This window comes from Seriola dumerili, unplaced genomic scaffold, assembly GCF_002260705.1.
Source record: "Seriola dumerili isolate Sdu_G_001 unplaced genomic scaffold, Sdu_1.0 BDQW01000002.1, whole genome shotgun sequence".
Taxonomy (NCBI): domain Eukaryota; kingdom Metazoa; phylum Chordata; class Actinopteri; order Carangiformes; family Carangidae; genus Seriola; species Seriola dumerili.
Window position 1 is genome coordinate 5,391,930 of NW_019174257.1, and position 20,791 is coordinate 5,412,720.

The window sequence follows — 20,791 nt, forward strand, 5'->3', positions numbered from 1 at the left end:
CAGAGAAGTTTATTTCCTTTATGTATATGTACAATCACATGCCATTTCTGTCAAACACATTCAACATTTACACTTTTACATCTTACATTTTCATTGGATGATACTGCTGAAGAGAGAATCTCAGCCATCATGAGTAATTGTTCAGGTCAATTTGTTCAGTAATTGAGTGCCAATCACACTGATACCAGTGATAATACAACGTTCAAAGCAAATGATGTGCACAATCAATGTGCATAGCTGGGTGACTGAGTAATCCAGTACTGTAACAAAAAGGAGGGAGGTCATTTTCAACAAAACTATAACAATCCAGCTAAAATGTTCGTCACGACATTGCCCAAATTATCAGACTGAATTACTGAGTTATCAAACAAGTGTTGTAATCTGTGAACATGTTTATCCTTCTCTGTAGGCAGTGACTTGAAGTTTCTGATAAACATCTCTGAGAGGCAGAGAGGCTCTGGAGGAAGAAATTACAACAGTTTCATTAACACTGGACTGAAGCCCAGAAAAAATGCAAAGAGGAATGTTTCTGGTCTTATGTAACCATATTGAATTATTCATTAAATTATTTTGAAATTCCCTACCTCCTTAGCAATTCTGGATCTAAAAAAATATTTGTGTGGTCCAATGACTAATTAGGAGAACAAAACCACACCAGTGATAGTGAAGTGGAAATGCTGCTTTTGAAACTAGTCATGTATTACCATCTTAGTATGATATATTTATATATCACTCGCCAAAGATAATAGGCCATTTACAGTAGTAATGCTTTCTTCTTATCAGATTTACTAAATATATAACCCGAACAACAGGCATTGTTTTTTATATAGCAGTTTGTAATTTTAACCTATTTATGTAGGTACTGTCACCTTTCGTGCAAAATAATATAATTTAAATACTTTTATTACATCTGAGTTCTGAAGTTAACTTTGAAAAAAAATCACTCTATTAATTAACATTAACACTGTATTTTCATGGTAAACTAGCATGGGTCCGTACAGTATATGACAGACAAGCATGAGATGGGAACCAAAAGTTTGGAAAAGTTAGCAACTGATCATTTCCAGGGTTTTGCAAAGTTTGGACATTTCAACTTAATCATGTGGATGCATCCATCCATCCATTTTCTTCCACTTATCCTCTAGTAGGGTCGCGGGGGGGCTGGAGCCTATCCCAGCATCTTTTCGGGCGAGAGGCGGGGTACACCCTGGACAGGTCGCCAGTCCATCTCAGGGCAAACACATAGAGACAGACAACCATTCACTCTCACAGTCACACCTATGGTCAATTTGGAGTATCCAATTAGCCTAGTCCCCATTTGCATGTCTTTGGACTGTGGGAGGAAGCCGGAGTACCCGGAGAGAACCCACACAGGCACGGGGAGAACATGCAAACTCCACACAGAAAGATCCCGCGTCCGAGCCAGGACTCGAACCTGGAACCTTCTTGCTTTGAGGCGACAGCGCTAACCACTGCACTACCGTGCCGCCCCATGTGGATGCATGTTCTGTGCTATTACACATGGCTTTGCAGTAGCTCCACTGTCAAAACTGTTCATTTAAATACTTTCAGAAAGGGAACGATACATGAACAGTACTGGGCATGAGCCTGAAAACACAGTTATGGTAAATAATTCTTCCTGGGTCTATTGTGACACTCGAACACCCAAACAAAAGTGTACATGTGCCTAAAAGGCAGCTGTACTGTAATACAGTGTTTAAAACTCAAACATCATAAAAACACTTGATGGAACTGTACAAGGGCAGTGCATGTAGACAGCTTAAAAGGTGCCTTAGCTGACTTCATATAGTGATAAGCGGGATTGTTTTTATTGATGGATTGCAGGTTTGATCCCTGCTCTGTCTTTATACTTTGCTCTGAATTAAAGTGTTGCTGCTAATACTGAAAAACATTTCAATGGTATGCTGTAACAAAATCCTTTCAGATTATAGGAGCAACCTTGCATGTTGTGCTCCTCATCGTCGACAAAAACTGATCAGACATTGGAAACAGTCAAACACATACTGTGACCCTAATGATGTCCCTCATTCTGCTGCAAAAACAGCTCAAATCCAACCAATCATGGAGAAGGAGGTGGATGCTTCAAGCTAGATGGGGGTATTACATTTGTTTTCCCCGTCTCTCCTGTCTCATCTGATCCCAGGGTGCTCCCCAGTGAAGAACGTGTGAACCTGCGCAGGGTGTTGCTTAAAGGTGGGTACAAGGTCATAATGGAGCTCCGGGACCAGTCGAAGCGGGGGTAGATTCTCTTAAGAACGGCCCTGCGAAACAGGATGTATATCCACGGGTCAAGGATTTGGTTCCAGGTGGCGAAGCGTAGCCATAGCAGTAGGTATTTGATCTGGAGTTCGGCTCCAGACAGCACAGTTTGTGCAATAAAGATCTGGAGGTGGAGATAGTGATGGAGAAATGAATGGTGGAGAGGTCAAGAGGGTAAACAAGAGGAAGGCAAACATTTGCAGGAGAGAATAGAAAGAGACACATACATGTAAGTCCACTGAGGGAATGGCTTAATAGCCTTAATAGCATTAGCCCAACAATCTCTTGTGGGGTTAAAACAAGCTAACAAGCTCCTTTAGGAATGACAAATTGGCTTATTGTTGACTCTGTTCCAAATTCAGATGGTGTTCTATCTGTTCTCCAGTGGTTAACAGTTACCATCATCCATTATATACAGTGTTTTTTTTTTAAAAAAAGAAGAAAACTTGCATTCAAGTGTTGGGTTCAAACCACAGTTTTAGTTAAACAAACTTTTCTCAGAGGCAGAGGTGCTTCAGGGATTGAAACAACCAAGAATCACAGTTTCTAGTTAGCTTAGTGGCTAGCAAAGAAGTAAACAGTAATATTCATGGTCTTGTTTACTGGCATCAGGGCTATTTTGAACTCTGAGGCATGACTGCACCTTGATTACATTTTTCAGGAGCATTACAATTACTGAACCTGAACACCCCTTTTGATGTTTATTTTATAAGGATTTCTGCAGCTCTGCTCTGAAGAAATGTTTGAGTAAATGACTAAGACTACAATGTGCAGATTGTCAAGATATCAAAGGGTATCTCTGTTAGTTTCAGGGAGAGAAAGCAGACAAAAGCAAACAAAAACGAGAATGGGCTGAAACCATCTCAATATGTTTATTAACTCATGGAATGGAATAAAATATACACAGCAGCAGCAAAACCAAGATGGGACACTGGCTGGACTATGAAGCATGCTTGATACTAATACTGTGAATTTATGGGTGATGAATTGGAAGCTGAAGGGCACTGGGTAAGCTGTGATACAGAGATGAGTTCATCCATGAGTTTCATTGGCAGAGGACATGCTTAGGTAGTCTTTCGGCGTTTTGTTTTACTTTTTACTCGCCTCAGTTGGGACACGTTAAATATGATGTAAATCCAGGGGTCAAACATCTGACTGCAGGTGGCCATTCGTATGAAGAACAAAAGCTCGTCCTCTGATACAGCAACAGAAGTCACTGGGCTCACCAGAAATTTTATCTGCGCAGGGTATCACATAATTGAGGTTAGATAAGACTGCAGGAAAATATGTCTTTCGGTCAGGAAGGACTTTGACCCTTCTATTCTTTATTGTGAATTCCTAAAATGATGACAACTGTGGTAACTTAAATGGCTCGAAAGCAACATAGACTGCACTGGTGTTCTTTTTTTATATAAACAATAACTGTATTACAATATTTGAAAGTTCACGTCAAATATTCCACACTTAAGGAGTTAAGGTCTATTATTTTACCACAGACCTATAAATCATGACAATATGACATAATGGTGAACAGGTTTGTTATGGGGGTATCAGTGGGTACTTAATTCCTCTCAATCAATGTTTTATTAAGAGAAATAAGTTGAAAGATTTGTCAGATTAGCTACTGCTGAAATGTTGCTAATAATCATTGCACAGAAAACCTGGGTGTACAGGAGTTCATAATTTACTTAAAAGGTTGGGCGGTAGATAATGTTTACACTGGACTGTTGGATTATAATTCTACAATTCACCTTTATGTTATTTCCAAATAAATATGACTAACCAGGTGTTTGTTGCCCCCTTTGGACCTATTTTTGCCAATGTTTGCCTTCTTACCAGCAATTGAAAAGGCAGCAGAACTAAAGCCCAGGGGAAAAAAAGTAAGATCCAAGTTGTAATAAAGTGTAGTTTTCCTTTAAAGGCAATGTTTCACCCATGCTCATAAATTGAAATCAGGTGCCTACCAGAGCTTTTAGGGACTGTGTGATCCATGCTCAGATCAGCTTAACTTCCAGATCAGCTAGCTGGGAAGCTGAATTGCTAAGGTGAAATGAAGTATATAGAGGGACGGTGGAGAAACTATGTGATATTGTGGGTTGGCGTATAAATAGCACATCACTCTTGAGGATATTTTGTGTGTTATGTCTATGCATTTTAAGCTATTTGTGTGTCATTTAACGCCATTAAAGGATTGGGGGTTAGTCAGTAGAGAAATAACGTGGCATCAAATGACGTGAAAAATGCTTAGTGCTAACACACAAAATTACTTCGGAAATCGGCACCTTATACCAGGTTGGGAGAAAAAGAGCTTAGGACTTAGAACATTTGAAGGGTATTTGAAGTGCTTCCAGATACCTGAGAAACCCAATATCATGACTGAATCTTCCTATCAACCACCTTATAGGTGATGTTGATAGTTCTTTCATCAAAGTTCAGAAAACATTTTTTTGCTGTTTTTTTTTAACAGCCTGAAGAAATCTCATCTGGAATACTCTGTATCAACCTTAAATAATCTTAAATTAACCTTAAATGTTTTCATGTAAATATACACGCTAAGCTAAAATGGGGTTATAACAGGGAAATGTCTTCCATTTGTGGAGATGTTGGTTACAGGGGTAAGTAAAGTAAATTAAAGTAAAGTAGGTCAAAAGAAAGCTTGAATCACCACAGTGGGGAAAGCACTTCCTCTATATTGTTCTACTGTAAGTCGAACAAATTTAGCACAGTTAAATGACTTTTTACAACATTTGATGATCTAAACATGTTACATGCACAAACATAGGGTGCACTCACCAGGAGGGGGCACCAGCAGATAGAAGCGATGAGCATGATCAGGATGAGCTGAACCATCATCTCCACTTCATGGTCTCGGCTCCGCTGGCTCCTGTCCTGTCCACAGCACACCTTGATCAGGGTCACCACGCTCACCGTGTTCAGCAAAAAGGACACAGCGATGCTCATCAACCCGACCAGTGAGAAGATCAGGGAGAAGATCAGGTCATTTCCCTTGGAGCTAATGAGGAAAAAACACCAGGAGCCGGGCTTCTGGATGTGGTAGCTTCCAATGCCTGTTAGGGGCAGCAATGCAATGCAGCCAGCGATAAACCACACCATCAGCACCATGGAGATCGTCCGGCCTTTGGGCATCTTGGCAGAGCGTGCAAATGGACGGTTGATGCCAATGAAGCGCTCCACGGCCATGGCAGCACCAAGCAGCAGTGGGCACAGTCCATAGAAGACCATGGACATGCCCATAAAGTTGCAGAAGTGGCAGTAAGGGTCTAAATTGCGCCAATTAAATTTCGTAACATGGAAAGAGATTGTGATGGAGCCCGTGACCAGAAGACCCATGAAGTCAGTGACCACCAGGCCGCCCAGGAAGATCAGGAAGAAGGAGCGTGAACAACTGTTCGTCCGCCGGAAGGCCTTGACGAGTACTATGAAGGCAATGAGATTGGAGGGGAGACCGAGAATGGTGAAGATGGTTGAGTAGTAGGCTGAAGCAATGGGGGGGTTGTACTTGAATGGAGGGCTGTTGATGGAGTAGCAGAGTGGGGTGTTGTTGGCGAGTGGCAGGCCTGAGGCATTCATGGTGGTCAGTGGGTGCAGGGTCAGTGATTTCAGATGACTCAGGGATGGAAAGACAATACCAGTCAGAGGAGTTTAATTTCTCTCTTCAACCTCAAAAGTAACAAGAGAAAAGTTATATCACCAGACAGCCATCACAAATGAAAGTTAGAAAACACTTAGAATATTAAAAATGCCTTGAAAAATGCACAAACACAAATGAAATGCTCTTGTGGATACCTTCATGGCAAAACCTATGTGGAGCACTTTCCTTTTTTTACTTTTGTGGATGTAGTGCTAAATGGTGCTTATCCAACTCTTCATTCAGACTCAGCATGATGCAAAACCATTGGTGCTGAAAATTGGTTTCTATTCATCCATCTATCTTTTATACATGCTTACTCCTATTTAGAGCCATGTGAGGCTGGGCTGAAGCCCATCCATGCATGCATAGGGAAAGTGGAATGGAAACACCCTGTACAGGTGGGCAGTCCATTGTAGTCTCTATATTAAAAACTTTAAATGATTATTCTGTTTTATTAAAAATTTGTTGTTTTGTTATATTTTGTCATAATTTCTATTGGTTATTTTTGTATTGCTGTATTCACCAAAGTATTTGCTGAGATCTGGGAACATGGCTGACCTGATGCAACAAAGTCTGACCATGCAAGAAACAGGAGATGGACAGATGGTCAGATAAACAAGTTGCAAACAAGCCAACAGTCTGGCCAGAGTTTCTAAACCACTTTATTTGGAGGTAAAACATACATATAAACTATATAAAGTCAATGTAACAGCTAAGATATAGCACATACGTAAAACTTTCACAAACACATGTAGACAGTGACAGCAATGGCGAGAGTGATACAGAAACCAAAATAGACAGCGAAAAGGAGAGCTGGCATATCCTGCCAGGAAATGCAGTTGTGTGAACAGTGCTGACAGGGACACTTACAGGAAATAAACACACACACTGTCACAATTAGAATAGGATGATGTCCCCAGTGATCTGTCCCCAAAAGGCCTGCCATAGTCAGATTGTATGAGACTGGCTTCATGCAAAGTGAAAGTATATTTTAGGTTTGAAATTAAGGTGAAGTAAAAAAAGAAAAGGGAAAGAAACAAAAATCCTTTTCTTTAAACAAAATATTTGTGTCATGGGAAGACATATTGACATCATCTTGAAATAAGATAAAGGAATAAACAAATAAACCCGTAAAATATGATCTAAACGGAAAATGTTTCTCTAGAGAGATGAAATTTAAAGGAAGGAGTAAATTTGGTAATTGCATCAGCAAATACAGCAAGGAAATAAAAGACAATAATAATACACAGCTTATGTTACCAAGAGAAATAAACAAATAACAGGACGCTGTTTCCTTATAATAATTATTATTATTTAATTAATATTATATTACACTGACCCCTTAACAGTGAGGGTAACACATTCAGAAACTTGATCTAAAAAGCAGAAGCACTTGAGTAGAAAGAGCATGCAGCACAGACTTAATTTCATTAGTTGTCTTTTTAGTAGTACTATCTGTTATTCTAATGTGTTCCCACATTTTGTGTTAAGTTTCTTCTTTTGCTCATCTCTTCCTGTAGTATTAGTGTGAAACTTAAAGAACAAACTACAATAAACAAAAAAACATCAATTTAAATTCTTTACCTTTTTGCACTTTGATGTGCAAAGGCACAGTTGTGCATTGCTGTATTGTATTACAAAAGCAGCTGAACTGTCAGCTGTCCGTGTTCTGCTGCACCACAACAAAACAACAAAAACCACCAAACAAGAGCCTTTTTTAAGCCTGCCCTACCTTTACTTTTTGTTGTTTTTAAGACCTTTCCAAGTCCTTAAAAATGTCTTCATGTTACCTTAAATTCTATCACTTTCACATAGGTTTAAGCCTTATTCATACAGCTTCATTCGAGTCTACCTGGAAGAAACCCAAAGTTCTGCCATGGAATTCAGTTAAATCTAACAATGACTTTCTCATTTAGCAAAAAAACAAAATAACAGCTTGCATGTAAAACACAAATTACATCTGAAATTAAAGTTGATGTACTTGTGTAGATTCAAAGATTAATATAGGCTAATACCCCAAAAGCCATGACAGCAGGTTTTTGTCCAATTGTCATAATGAGGTCCATCCATCCCCAGAGAATATTAGCATAAGGCTAGATGATGCTTGGCGCCAGCTCTTGTCTGACCCTGAAAAACCTTTTGAAAGTAACATTAGCCAAAAGAGTCTGTTAGCATCCACCAATCAATATGGCATATTCAAAATTGCATCACTAAGGCGGTCAGATGGTTTCCTTTTCAAGCTAGCGGGAAACCACAGAAACTTAATTGAGATCAGTGGTAAATGCTGTGGTTGAATTTTCCCACATTTAATCAGCACTGAGCAGAGCTGCTGCAGCTCTAGTAATAGAAACATTTGTAAAAATGAAACTTAAACTTAAAATCAGATTTAGTCATGACAAATGACTAAATGACAAATTTAAAATATTATTTAATCTTTCATATTTCCCCAAAAGCAGCTTGTTGCTGTTGACAAATGGTATGTTAGTTTATGCAGTAATTAAAGTCTTACCACCACAGAAGTGCTTCCATGGACCAAGATGACTCTAAGTTGGAAGGTTTGCACTATTCTTTCCAAACCATTGCTCTGCACTGTTACGATTAATAATGATGACACAAAAAATAATCTCAGTAAGAGGTGGGAAAGACGTCACATAGGCTCCAGTCCCATCTGATGGAAATAAAGTCTGCAGGCTCTTAGCAGGAACCCTTGATAATCTCCACTCCCTTTCCCTGGCTATATCCCTGTTCACAGCTGTTCTCATTCACCTCTCCCCCTTCCAGTGGTGCATGCCTTTAGCTCAGTTAACCCCGCCCAGGAAGACAAAGGGGGAGGGTTGTGGGAGGACGCCACATTGTGTTGTAGGCAAGAGAGAAACATCATTACGCATCAAAGTGGAGATAGTAAGTGGTGCACAATGGGGGGAAGGGGCATTTGTCTCATGTATTGTTTCTAATTCTTACTTGTGAATGTACATGTGTAAATGTTTGTCCTATAAAGGCTGCAGAGGGTGGTCAGTGTAAGACTAGTCAATACACTGAAACATACAATTTATTTTTTGCATAAAAATGAATGAAAAGAGCTACAGTGCTTCAAATGCCAAAAATATGTAGTATTTAGGCTATGTAGTATATTATCTTATAACGGCTAAGAGGTATGATTTCTGTACATCAACACAGTTAATAATGGTTCAAGGGCAATTTAATAAGGCAAGACTTTTGTTGACTGGAGACCTTAGCAAATGGAGTAATCAACCTAATTTATGGACACTGACATTAGATTCAAGATTACTCTGAAACAAGTTTTGTACAGAATCTGTTTTGCACTGTACTGCACACAGAACTGAGTCACTTCATGATCCACATTTGCATCACATATGTGCATAGCTGCCGAATACTTTTTTCTCTCTCTCTTTCTCTCTCTCTCTCACACACACAAGCAAACAACTATTAACCTCAGTATCTTCCGTTTTGTCAGTTGTGGTGGGAGGAGTGATGGAAGTGATTAACCACAATCTACATTCATTTGCATTATAATACCACAAAGAACACACAAGAACTCATTTATCTACTGGACAATCAAAGCAACTGCAGCATCAGAAGTTGTCTTTGATAAGAGCCTGGGAATAGGGCCGGGACTGGAACAGCACTGGCCATAAGATCATAATCAAAATCTGGGTCTTTTCCAATCGGGACAACATGAGAGCCTTCAGTAAACATAAGAACATTAATAATGTAAACCAGAGTCACAGTGATAGAGTATGTTATCATTTTCAGTCTGACACTGTCTGACATTTTTCTGCTAACACCTATCTTCAGTACATTGAGCAATCTGACCTCTAGTTTGGGTAGCCTTTTGCCAATTTATAAATGATATGATGATAAAAGGCATTTTATAATAATATAAAATGCCTTTTATGTCTTAACTATACTATGACTTTTTATCTTCTACCAAACTATGAAATTTGTATGCCTTACTAGACTATAATGTTTTTATGCCTTACTTAACGATGATTTATTTATGGGGTGGCATAGTGAGCAATGGACAGAGTATATAGTATAATGTTTTTATGACTTACTGTACTATGACTTTTTATGCCTTACCAAACTATGAAATTTGTATGCCTTACTAGACTATAATGTTTTTATGCCTTACTTAACGATGATTTATTTATGGGGTGGCATAGTGAGCAATGGACAGAGTATATAGTATAATGTTTTTATGACTAACTGTACTGTGACTTTTTATGCCTTACTATAAAATGCATTTTATGCCTTACTATAATATGACTCTTTATGACTTACTATACTATGAAGTTTTTATGCTTTGCTATATTATGAATTTGTATGCCTTAATATACTATGAAATGTTTATGCCTTATTATACAATGACTTTTTTATGCCTTATTATACTATGACTTTTTTATGCCTCAGTATACTATGACTCTTTTTTATGCCTTACTATGCAATGACGTTGTATGCTTTACTATACTGTGACATTTTTATGCCTCACCATTTGATGACTTTTTTATGCTTTACCATAATATGACATTTTTATGCCTTATTATATTTTCATGTTTTTATTTCATTTTCTGACTTATTATACTATGACACTTTTTATGCTTTGCTATACATTGACGTTTTTATGACATTTTATGACGTTATATTATTATCATTTTTTATGCCTTACTATGCTATGATGTTTTTATGACTTTACTATACTATTATATATACTATTATATAGGGTCGGTGTATTATAGTTTATATATTCATTCCCTATATCAAGTAATTGATGTTATTATATGTGTAGCTCCTTAAGGGATTATATCATTATGACTTTTATACAATCCTCAGGAAATATATGTAAGATATTTAGTTGTATAACTCAATTTAATGTATAATTTTTTTATGCCTTATTATACCAATACCATTTATTTGATTGCCTTACTATACTGTTGTCATGTTTTTCTGACTCAAACTTTATACTATGATGTTTTATGATCCTTACCTTTACTATGACTTTTTTATGCCTTTACAATTTACTATGACTTTTTATGCTTAGTACTTATTATTATGATCTTTTTTTATCACTTACTAATTACTATGAACATTTTATGCGCTTTCTGTTACTATTACTTTTTTAATGCCTTACTATACTATGACTTTTTTTCTGACTTTTACCGTTATTAGTATAATGTTTTTTTTGACTACTGTACTGTGACTTTATGCTTCTTACATATAAAAATGCATTTTTATGCTTAACTATATCAGTGACTTTTTTTGGCTTACTCTAACTATGTCCTTTTTACTATTTACTCCACATATTATGACGTTTGATGACTTTTTCTATAACTGAACATATTTGTATGTGCCTACTCTATAATATGACTTTTTTATTGAACTTTACTTTATGTATACTATGATTTTATGTATTTGCCTATATATGAAATTTTATGCCTTAATACTTATGAAATTTTATGCTCGTGATTATTACAATGACTTTTTTCATGCCTTACTTAAAACTGTGGATGTTAATGGCCTACTTTATACTATGACTTTAGCCTATCTTTATACTATGACTTTTATTAACTCTCAGTTTATACTTATGGACTCTTTTATGCTCTTACTTTATACATATTTGACATTTGTATGCTCCTTTATATTACTGTGGACATTTTTTTATTGCCTCACCATTTGATGTACTTTTTTATGCTTTACCATAATTATTACATTTTTAATTGCCTTATTTATACCTTTCATGATTTTTCAATTCATGTTCTCGACTTATTTATACTATGACACTTTTTATGACTTTGTGCGTTATTATCATTATTTGATTTTATGGACTTACCTATATTATGACATTTTATGCCCTATTATAGCGATGTCTTTTTTTATATGCCCTTACTATTCATATGATTTTTTTATGACTTTAACTATTACTTATAATATTATATAATATTATATTATAATATATTGAAATATATGTCCTTTATATCAAGATTCCATTCATTTATGTTCACTCCTAAGAGTTATTATATTTCATTACGACATATTATTATACATCCTCTGAATATATGTAAAGATATAAGTTGTATAATCAACTTTAATGTAAAAATTTTTTAGCTCTTACTATTTTTACTATGACTTTTTAAAAAATAATTTACTATACTATGATTTTTTGGTGATTTACTATATCTATAACCTTTTTTGCCTTCTTTTCCTCATACTTTTATGGATCTTTTTCATACTCTTTCACTAATAGTATGATGTTTATACCTTAATTATTACTTATGCATCTTTTTATGCTCCTATTTAACTCAATAACTATGCCTCATACACTATGTTTTTTATATCTATTTAGTATTGGCGTTTTTTTATGACTTACTATAGTTATTGATGTAATTATGTTCTTTTACTACCTATTCACTTTTTTTATGACTTACATATTTACTATGACCTTTAGATGCCTTACGTTCTATTTTTGTACTTTTTTATGCCTATTACTTCTTATTTTAATAGTTTCACTATTTATTTTGAATGCTTTCTTACTAGAATAGCTTTTATTTATGACTTACTATATGTTTTTTTCGACTACTTATTACTATTCCTTTTTTGCTCTTACAATATTATGATCGTTTTTATGCCTTTCTAAATATCAATTTATGTCATATATATAAATATATCCATTCCCTTATATCATGAATGATGTTATCATATGTGCTAACTCCTAAGAAGTATTATCTTACCGACATTTTTATCATTTCCTCTGGCAATATATGAGATATAAAGTTTATAACTCAATTTAATTGGTAAATTATTTCATGCCTTTACTATACAATGACATATTTTATGCCTTACTATACTTTTGCATTTTTTCTGACTCACGTATTCTTTATACATGATTTTATGACTTAACTGACTATGGACTTTTTATGCCTTACTATTAACTATGTACTTTTATTGGCAGTACTATATTATGTGAACCTTTCTTTTTTTTATTCCCTACATATACTATGACATTTTTATGCACTTACTGTACTATTGACTTTGAGAGTGCCTTTACTTTTATTTAACTTGACTGTTTTTTCTTTATCTTTACTATAGTATATATGTTTTTTTTGACTTACGTGTACTGTGGTATTTTTTATGCCTTTAACTATTAAAATGATTTATGTCTTATCTACTATACAGTGACTTTTTTATGGCGGCTTTACTTATACTATGCTTTTTATTATGCCTTTACCCATATTATGACTTTATTAATCCGTTTTCTATTACTGACTTTTTACTGCTATCTTATCTATAATATGACTTTTATGACTTACTGTATACTATCGATGTTTGATGCTTTGCTATTACTATTCATGAATTTTATGCACTTAAATATACTATACAATGTTTATGATTTTATATATACAATATGGACTTTTTTTATGCCTCTATTTTATACTATGACTTCTTTTATTTGCTCAGCCTTAACTACTCTCTATATACTATGACTCTTTCTTGCTATTGCCTTACTATGCAATGACGTTGTTAGCTGCCTCCTATACGGTGACCATTTTATAATGCCCTCACTCTAGTTTGGTATGACTTTTTTATAATTACCATAATATGACATTCTTTAATTGCCTTATTATATTTTCATGTTTTTATTTCATTTCTGACTTTATTATATAAACTTAATGGACCAACTTTTTTATGCTTATGCTACCTATTGACGTTTTTATGACATTTTATGAAGTCCTTTACGTTGTTTATGACTTTTTTTAATTCCTTACATGCTAATGATGTTTTTTATCGACTTATCAATATACTATTATATATTATATTATATATATTTATATTTATTTAATATATATAACCTTAATATAAAATATATCATCCCCTATATTCTCAAGAATGAATGTTTTATCTCAAGTGTAATCTCGATTACCATTTATCACAGCTTCCTAAGAGTTACTATATCATTATACCATTATATACATCTCTCGTTGGATATATGAGATATTATAGTTATATAACTCAATTTAAATGCTAATTTTTATGCCTTAACTATCACAATGACATATTTATGCTCCTTTACTATACTGATGTTCATGATTTTCTAGCCTTCACTTGATTACTCATTGATGTTTTTATGACTTACTTGTTAGCTCATGAACTTTTTATGCCTTACATTACTCTATGAGCGTTTATTTCATAGTACTGATCATTATTGTTTCTTTGTTTATGCCTTACCCTGATACTATGACCATTTTTTATCAGCACAGTTAACTATTACTTATGACTTTTATTATCCTTTCTATACTAATGACACTTTTTATCCTTACTGACTTACTACTGACTTTTTTTTGAATGCCTTACTCGTGTTACTGTGACTTTGTTATGCCTTACTTAGTAAAATGCATTTCAATTGTCTTACTATACATCAAGGGTATCTTCATGGGCTACTTATTACTATGGCCTTTTATGCCTTACGCATATCTATGACTTACCCCTCCTTTTACTGTACATATTCTTATGACTTCTATGCCTTACATCATGACTTTTTTATGACTTTACAATATACTAACTATGATGTTTTTAATTGCTTCCTCTGTTGCTATATTATGGAATTTTTATGCTCCTTAATATACTATGAAATTGTTTTTATTGTCTTATTATTACCAATGACTTTTTTTACTTGCCTTACACGATTTATGCCTTTATACTATGCTAGCTCTACTTATCTTGATTTTATGCCTCAGTGATTACTTATCGACTCTTTTTTTATGCGCTACGTACACAATGACATTGTATGCCTTTACTCTACCTGTTGAAACATTTTATGGCCTTCACCATTTGATTGACTTTTTTTTAGCGTTTTACCATAATCATGACATTTTTAATGCCTTATTATATACTTTTCATGTTTTGGTTTTTCATTTTTCTAGACTTTATTTATACTATGACACTTGTTTATGCTTTTGCTTATACATTAGTATGATTTTATGACTCTTTACTTATTATTTGACATTTTTTATGCCTCTATTATACAGTATGACTTTTTTAATGCCTTACTATGCTATGCATGTTCTTTATACTTACCTATACTTACTTATATACTATTTATATATTATATTTTATATGTAGAAATTATATGTGTCACTTATAATTTCAAACAACTCACTCATATGCTGTCACTCCTAAGAGAATATTATCATTTACGACATATATTACACTTCCTCCTGGTATTATGAAAGACTATAGTTTATAACTCAATTAATTATAAAATATTTTTATGCCTTATCTATACATGACTTTTTGAAATTAATAAAACATGATTTTTTTATTTTAACATACTATTAAGTTTTTTATGCCTTTCCTATACTATGACTTTTTCATGCCTTCCATATAGTATGATTTTTTTATACCTTAGATTATTCCGTATGCATTTTTTATGCCATACTTGTACCAATAAACTTATGCGCTTCTACCATTACGATGTTTTTTATTTATAGTATGGCGTTTCTTTATGACTTACTATATAGTATGATGTAATTTATGTCTTTACTACTATCACTTTTTATGACTTACTATATACTATGACCTTTATGCCTTACTGTTTCTATGACGTTTTATCCCTTAATTACTCTTATTTACTACTAATTTGCCTATTCTATTTTTAGCCTTACTAGAATATGACTTTTTTTATGCCACTTACTTATATTGCATTTTTACGACCTACTATACTATTCCTTTTTATTGCCCTTACTATATTTATGACGGTTTTTATGCTCTTACTAAACTATTATTTATGACTCATATATATGAAATATATCATTTGCCTATTATCAAGAATTGAATTGTTATATATGTCTTCAACTCCTAAGAAGATATATCATTACACATTTATTACATCCTCTGGATATATAGTAAGAATATGAAGTTTATTTCACTCAATTTAATGTAAATTTTTTTATAGCCTTACTACTACTACATGAACTATTACTTGCACATTACTTAGACTTGTTTGCATTGTTTTTTCTGAATCTCACCTATACTTAGTAGTATGTTTATGATTTATCCCTGTTTACATTGAACTTTTATTGCTCTTACTTATTATTGATGACCGTTTTTATGCCTTACATATAACTAATTTTATGACATTATATATGAAATATATTCATCCCAATATGATTCCAAGAATGTATGATCTATATTTGTGTAATCTCCTCCTAATGAGATTATATCATTTACGACATTTAGACACCTCTGATAATTTTTGAATATATAAGGTTTTATAACTCAATTTAATGTAGAATATTTTTAGTGCTCCTTACTTATACTATGTAATTATTTATGCCACTATACTGTTTGAATGTTTTTGCTGACTCCTAAGATACTATGAATTTTTATGACTCTACTTACTATGACTTTTTATGCCATTACATTATCTCTGATGAACTTTATGGCTTCCAGTACGTAATACACTATGAACTCTTTTTCTATCCCTTATCTAACACTCTATTCGACATTTTTAAGCCCTTTACCTGCTTTACTATGACTTTTTAATTGCCTACTCTGTACTGCTGAACTTTTATTGTCTCTTACTAGTACAAATGCATTTCTATGTCTTACTATACAGTGACTTTTTTTTATATGCTTTATTATACTATGCCTTTTGTATTGCTCTTACCTAATTTATTTATGGACTTTTTATACCTTTCTTATACTGACATTTTTATTGCCTTACCTATAAAGATGCACTTTTATGACTAAAACTATTACATATTGATGTTTTCTATGCTTTGCTTATATGAATTTTTAGCCCTTAATTCTTGATACTATGAATTCTGTTTTATGCCTTATATATACAGATGATTTTTTAGCCTTATTTTCATACGTATGAACTTTTTTTATGCCTCAATGCTTATTACTGATGGACTTCTTTTTATATTGCTCTTTTAACTCATATCAATGCGACGTTTGACTATGCTTTACTCTACTGTGACATTTTTAGCTCTCACCATTTGTATGACTTTTTTATTGCATTTACCATAACTATGAACATTTTTTATGCCTTCAGTTGTTTTACTTTCATTCTTTGATATTATTTATATATGACATTTTTTATGGCTTGCTATACATTGACGTTTTTATGACATTTTTATGATCTTACTTATGATTATGACATTTTTATGTGACCTATTTATTTAGGATGAATTTTTTTAATATCGCCTATATTTTATGGCTAGTGACTGTTTTTAATGATCTTACTTATATATATATATATATATGTCCTTATATCAAGAATCATCATATGTGTCACTCCTAAGAGGATGTATCATTACGACATATATACATCCTCTGGATATATGAAGATATAAGTTTATATCGCATATTTTTATGCCTTACTATACATGACTTTTTGAAAAATAATTTACTATACTATGATTTTTTTTGTGATTTACTATACTATAACTTTTTATGCCTTCCTTCCTTTAGTATGACGTTTTTATGTACTATGTTTTTTTATTATAGTATGGCGTTTTTTTATGACTTACTATAGTATGATGTATTTATGTCTTACTACTATCACTTTTTATGACTTACTATACTATGACCTTTAATGCCTTACTGTTCTATGACGTTTTTATGCCTTATTACTCTATTACTACTATTTCACTATTTATTTTTATGCCTTACTAGAATATGACTTTTTTATGACTTACTATACGTTTTTATGACTTACTATACTATTCCTTTTTATTCCTTACTATATTATGACGTTTTTATGCCTTACTAAACTATTATTTATGACATATATATGTAATATATCATCCCTATATCAAGAATGATGTTATCATATGTATAACTCCTAAGAGGATATGTCATTACGATATATTTACATCCTCTGGATATATGAAAATATAAGTCTATAACTCAATTTAATGTAAAATTTGCCATATAATTTAATACAAAATACTCATAGTAAAATGCAACTTCATTAAAACAACATCCTTATTAAAATTTTATATGTTTGTATACGATTTTACATGTCTATATTTTATATTTACATTTATAATATGGACATATACTGCCAGGCTTTGGGATGGATATATATTTATACAACATATTTCTATAATATGAACAGACATACTAAAATACATGTCTCCATTACTTAGGTATATATGTCTATATATGACATTGTTCCAGCTTAGTTTCCTATGTAATTTTAACATATATGGGTAAGCTTTACTTTAAATACATACATGATTTTACTTCATATGTACATATATTTCATATATAGAAATTCAACACATGTACTTACATTACATTTTTGTATGGGCATTCCTCAATATAAGCTCAGATCTTATATGTTAATAAACTGTTTGGTTTTTGGCATTTAAAGGCCAATCTCTTTGTTTTGGAGGGGTGGCGGGGTTGTTTCGTCCCTACCAATGTTGAGATCAAACCTACGCCCTTGTGTTATTATAAACTTTAAATTACAAAGCTGGACCAAGAGGATAACAGGTAATGTAAAAGTTAAAGTACTACATACAATCTTAAGCACTGAGGCTCAACACAGTGGATGGTTTTACTTTACAACACCATGGCCTAGCTTTAGGGCAGTGTTGATGTTTTCATCCTATAAGTGCAGAACTGATATTCCCTCATCTATTCCCCATGTGGTAGATGAAAGGCTTTGAGATAAGCCTGGCTATCCGAATAGCTACAATTTATTCCAGTTAAACAATCCTTTGGGCTTCATACACTGGGTATATTTGTGAAAATGTTTGGGAGAAAACAGATGAAGTGCAGAGTAAAGCCCCGATTATAAATGTAATGTTGAAGCAGAAAGCACTTTTGCTCCTACTGTAATACATTCATGGATCTAATGTAGTAGATACGATTTTAAGTTTGTAGTGCTCAATAGGTGACGTATAATATTTTGTTGTTTTTTGTGAATTCTTATGACCTTTGACACCATGTTCACACTAACCAGTGTGTTTGAGTGTTTTCCAAAGTGGATAAATGTGAAGATACCAGCCTCAAGTGTGTTTGAGAAAAACGGATCTTTTCCAAAACTATGTTGTCTACCTGTTCAAGTCCTGGGATTTTCACAGTCATCCTGAAAATATCACCTATTTGACAACACGTGCAGTGTTTATAACCTAAATACTGCAGAGTCAGAAAACAGAGCCAAATAAAGAAATACGCTGTAAGAGTAACATTCTGATGCATAATCTAGTCACAATTCCCTTAAATCTGCCTACACATCTGATGGTGTGTTCCATCTGAACTCAGAAGTCGGAATTTCTGAGTTCACATTCAGACAATTCAAGTGGAAAGCCCCCTGAAATTGGATGTCTGGCACAGAAATTCAACAACCTCACCAATCCCGAACCTCAAAATCTAAGATGGCTGCTCTGTGCATCAACGCAAGTGAAAGTTGTAATATACTGTTTTATTAGCACTTATGTCTTATGTGTGTGTTACTAAATCAGTCGTACACACAGTACTGTCCAACTTCCATCTGTAGATATGGATTTTTCTTTTTATGGGACATCTGTAAATTGTAGCCACAGAAAATAACCTGGGTCACACTCTCCCCTCTAAACTGCACGAGTCACATTGGTCCCACCGTGCCACCCATCACAAGTAAATTCTCAACCCTGGGAAACACTGCTCTATTAGAGGTAAGAGCAAAACTGTTCTAGCACCTGAAACACAAGCATTCTGACTCTGATGCTAGCTCCTGTCCCGATTCCAAAACCACAGCTAAAAAGCAGCAAACTTTGGCTGCCTAATTACCAGGGTCAACAAGTATGACGAGGCAGGTTATTGTTTTTGCTTGTTGATATTGCACATATACAGCGTATAGTTTTAATAAACAAAACTATTTATGAATCATAATTTGTCTTGAGTTCATGTTGAAAGAATAGATTAACAAAAAGATTTGGTCATATCGGCCAGCCCTTGGTGAATTAAACTGTTTTGTGTTAGCAACCAGCAGCTAAAACTAGCTTGTCTCCTTATTGTTACATCCTATGTGTAATAAACAAAAATACATAATGTCGACTAGAGGGCTTAGTCAAAAATGCAGTAAGAATAAGAAGAGCACAAACACAAACAAGAACTAAAAGAATGACATCAACAACATCAACAAGACAATCTGCAAAGCATGACTGTTTTTAGTGGCCTTGCTGTTCCCGGCCGCCTCTTAAATGAGAATGGCAACAAACAGACAGGTTCTGCTTAGATGAACTCCAAACTGGTCCATTTGGTAGCTAATTGCATTAAGGATCAGGGGTTAATGTCCTCAGATCGCCACTGTAGTTCCTCAAATCAAAGTTAGTTTGCAAGCAAGATGCAGTTCCCAAAGCACATGATGGTGGGGGTTTAAGGTTATTAAAGGACAGGAGCTGTGCATTCTTTACTATTTGAGGTGCAGACACAGGGACCATCAAAGCTACGAAACTCTAAAAACATACATTTAATTAAACCAACATTTCACCAGACAAGCTGTCTTAATGTATTTCTGGCATGACAGTGCACACAAAGCTTATATAGGCAGTGATCAGTCAACTGTTTGTTACTAAACTGATCTCAGTCAGCTGTGGATTAGGTTAGGACACGCCCACCTATCACAGAAATTTACATCAAAGAAACATTATACACACTACATTCAGAAGGCAAACATGAAGAACATTACAAGTAATTTATCAAAAAACTAGTTGCAAGCTCTAGCAAACATCATGGGATCAGTTGTTATAAAAATGGATGATGTAGATGATATATTGAGATTGAGGAGGCTGAAGTTCCAAGGAGAGAGGAAGACATGGATGAAAGGGAGGCCAGTTGCGCCTTATT

General features: G+C 34.0%; 1 protein-coding gene across 1 annotated transcript; it reads right to left on the reverse strand.

Annotated features, from left to right (window-relative positions):
• Nucleotides 1–1,337: 1,337 nt before the first annotated feature.
• tbxa2r (thromboxane A2 receptor) lies at nucleotides 1,338–8,671 on the reverse strand. The gene is made up of 3 exons (XM_022739254.1): nucleotides 8,442–8,671; nucleotides 5,074–5,961; nucleotides 1,338–2,404 (listed from the first exon to the last, which is right to left on the reverse strand). The coding sequence occupies exons 2-3, from the start codon at nucleotides 5,869–5,871 to the stop codon at nucleotides 2,081–2,083; spliced, it is 1,122 nt and encodes a 373-aa protein (XP_022594975.1). The 5' UTR covers nucleotides 5,872–5,961; nucleotides 8,442–8,671; the 3' UTR covers nucleotides 1,338–2,080.
• Between the last annotated feature and the right edge of the window lie 12,120 nt (nucleotides 8,672–20,791).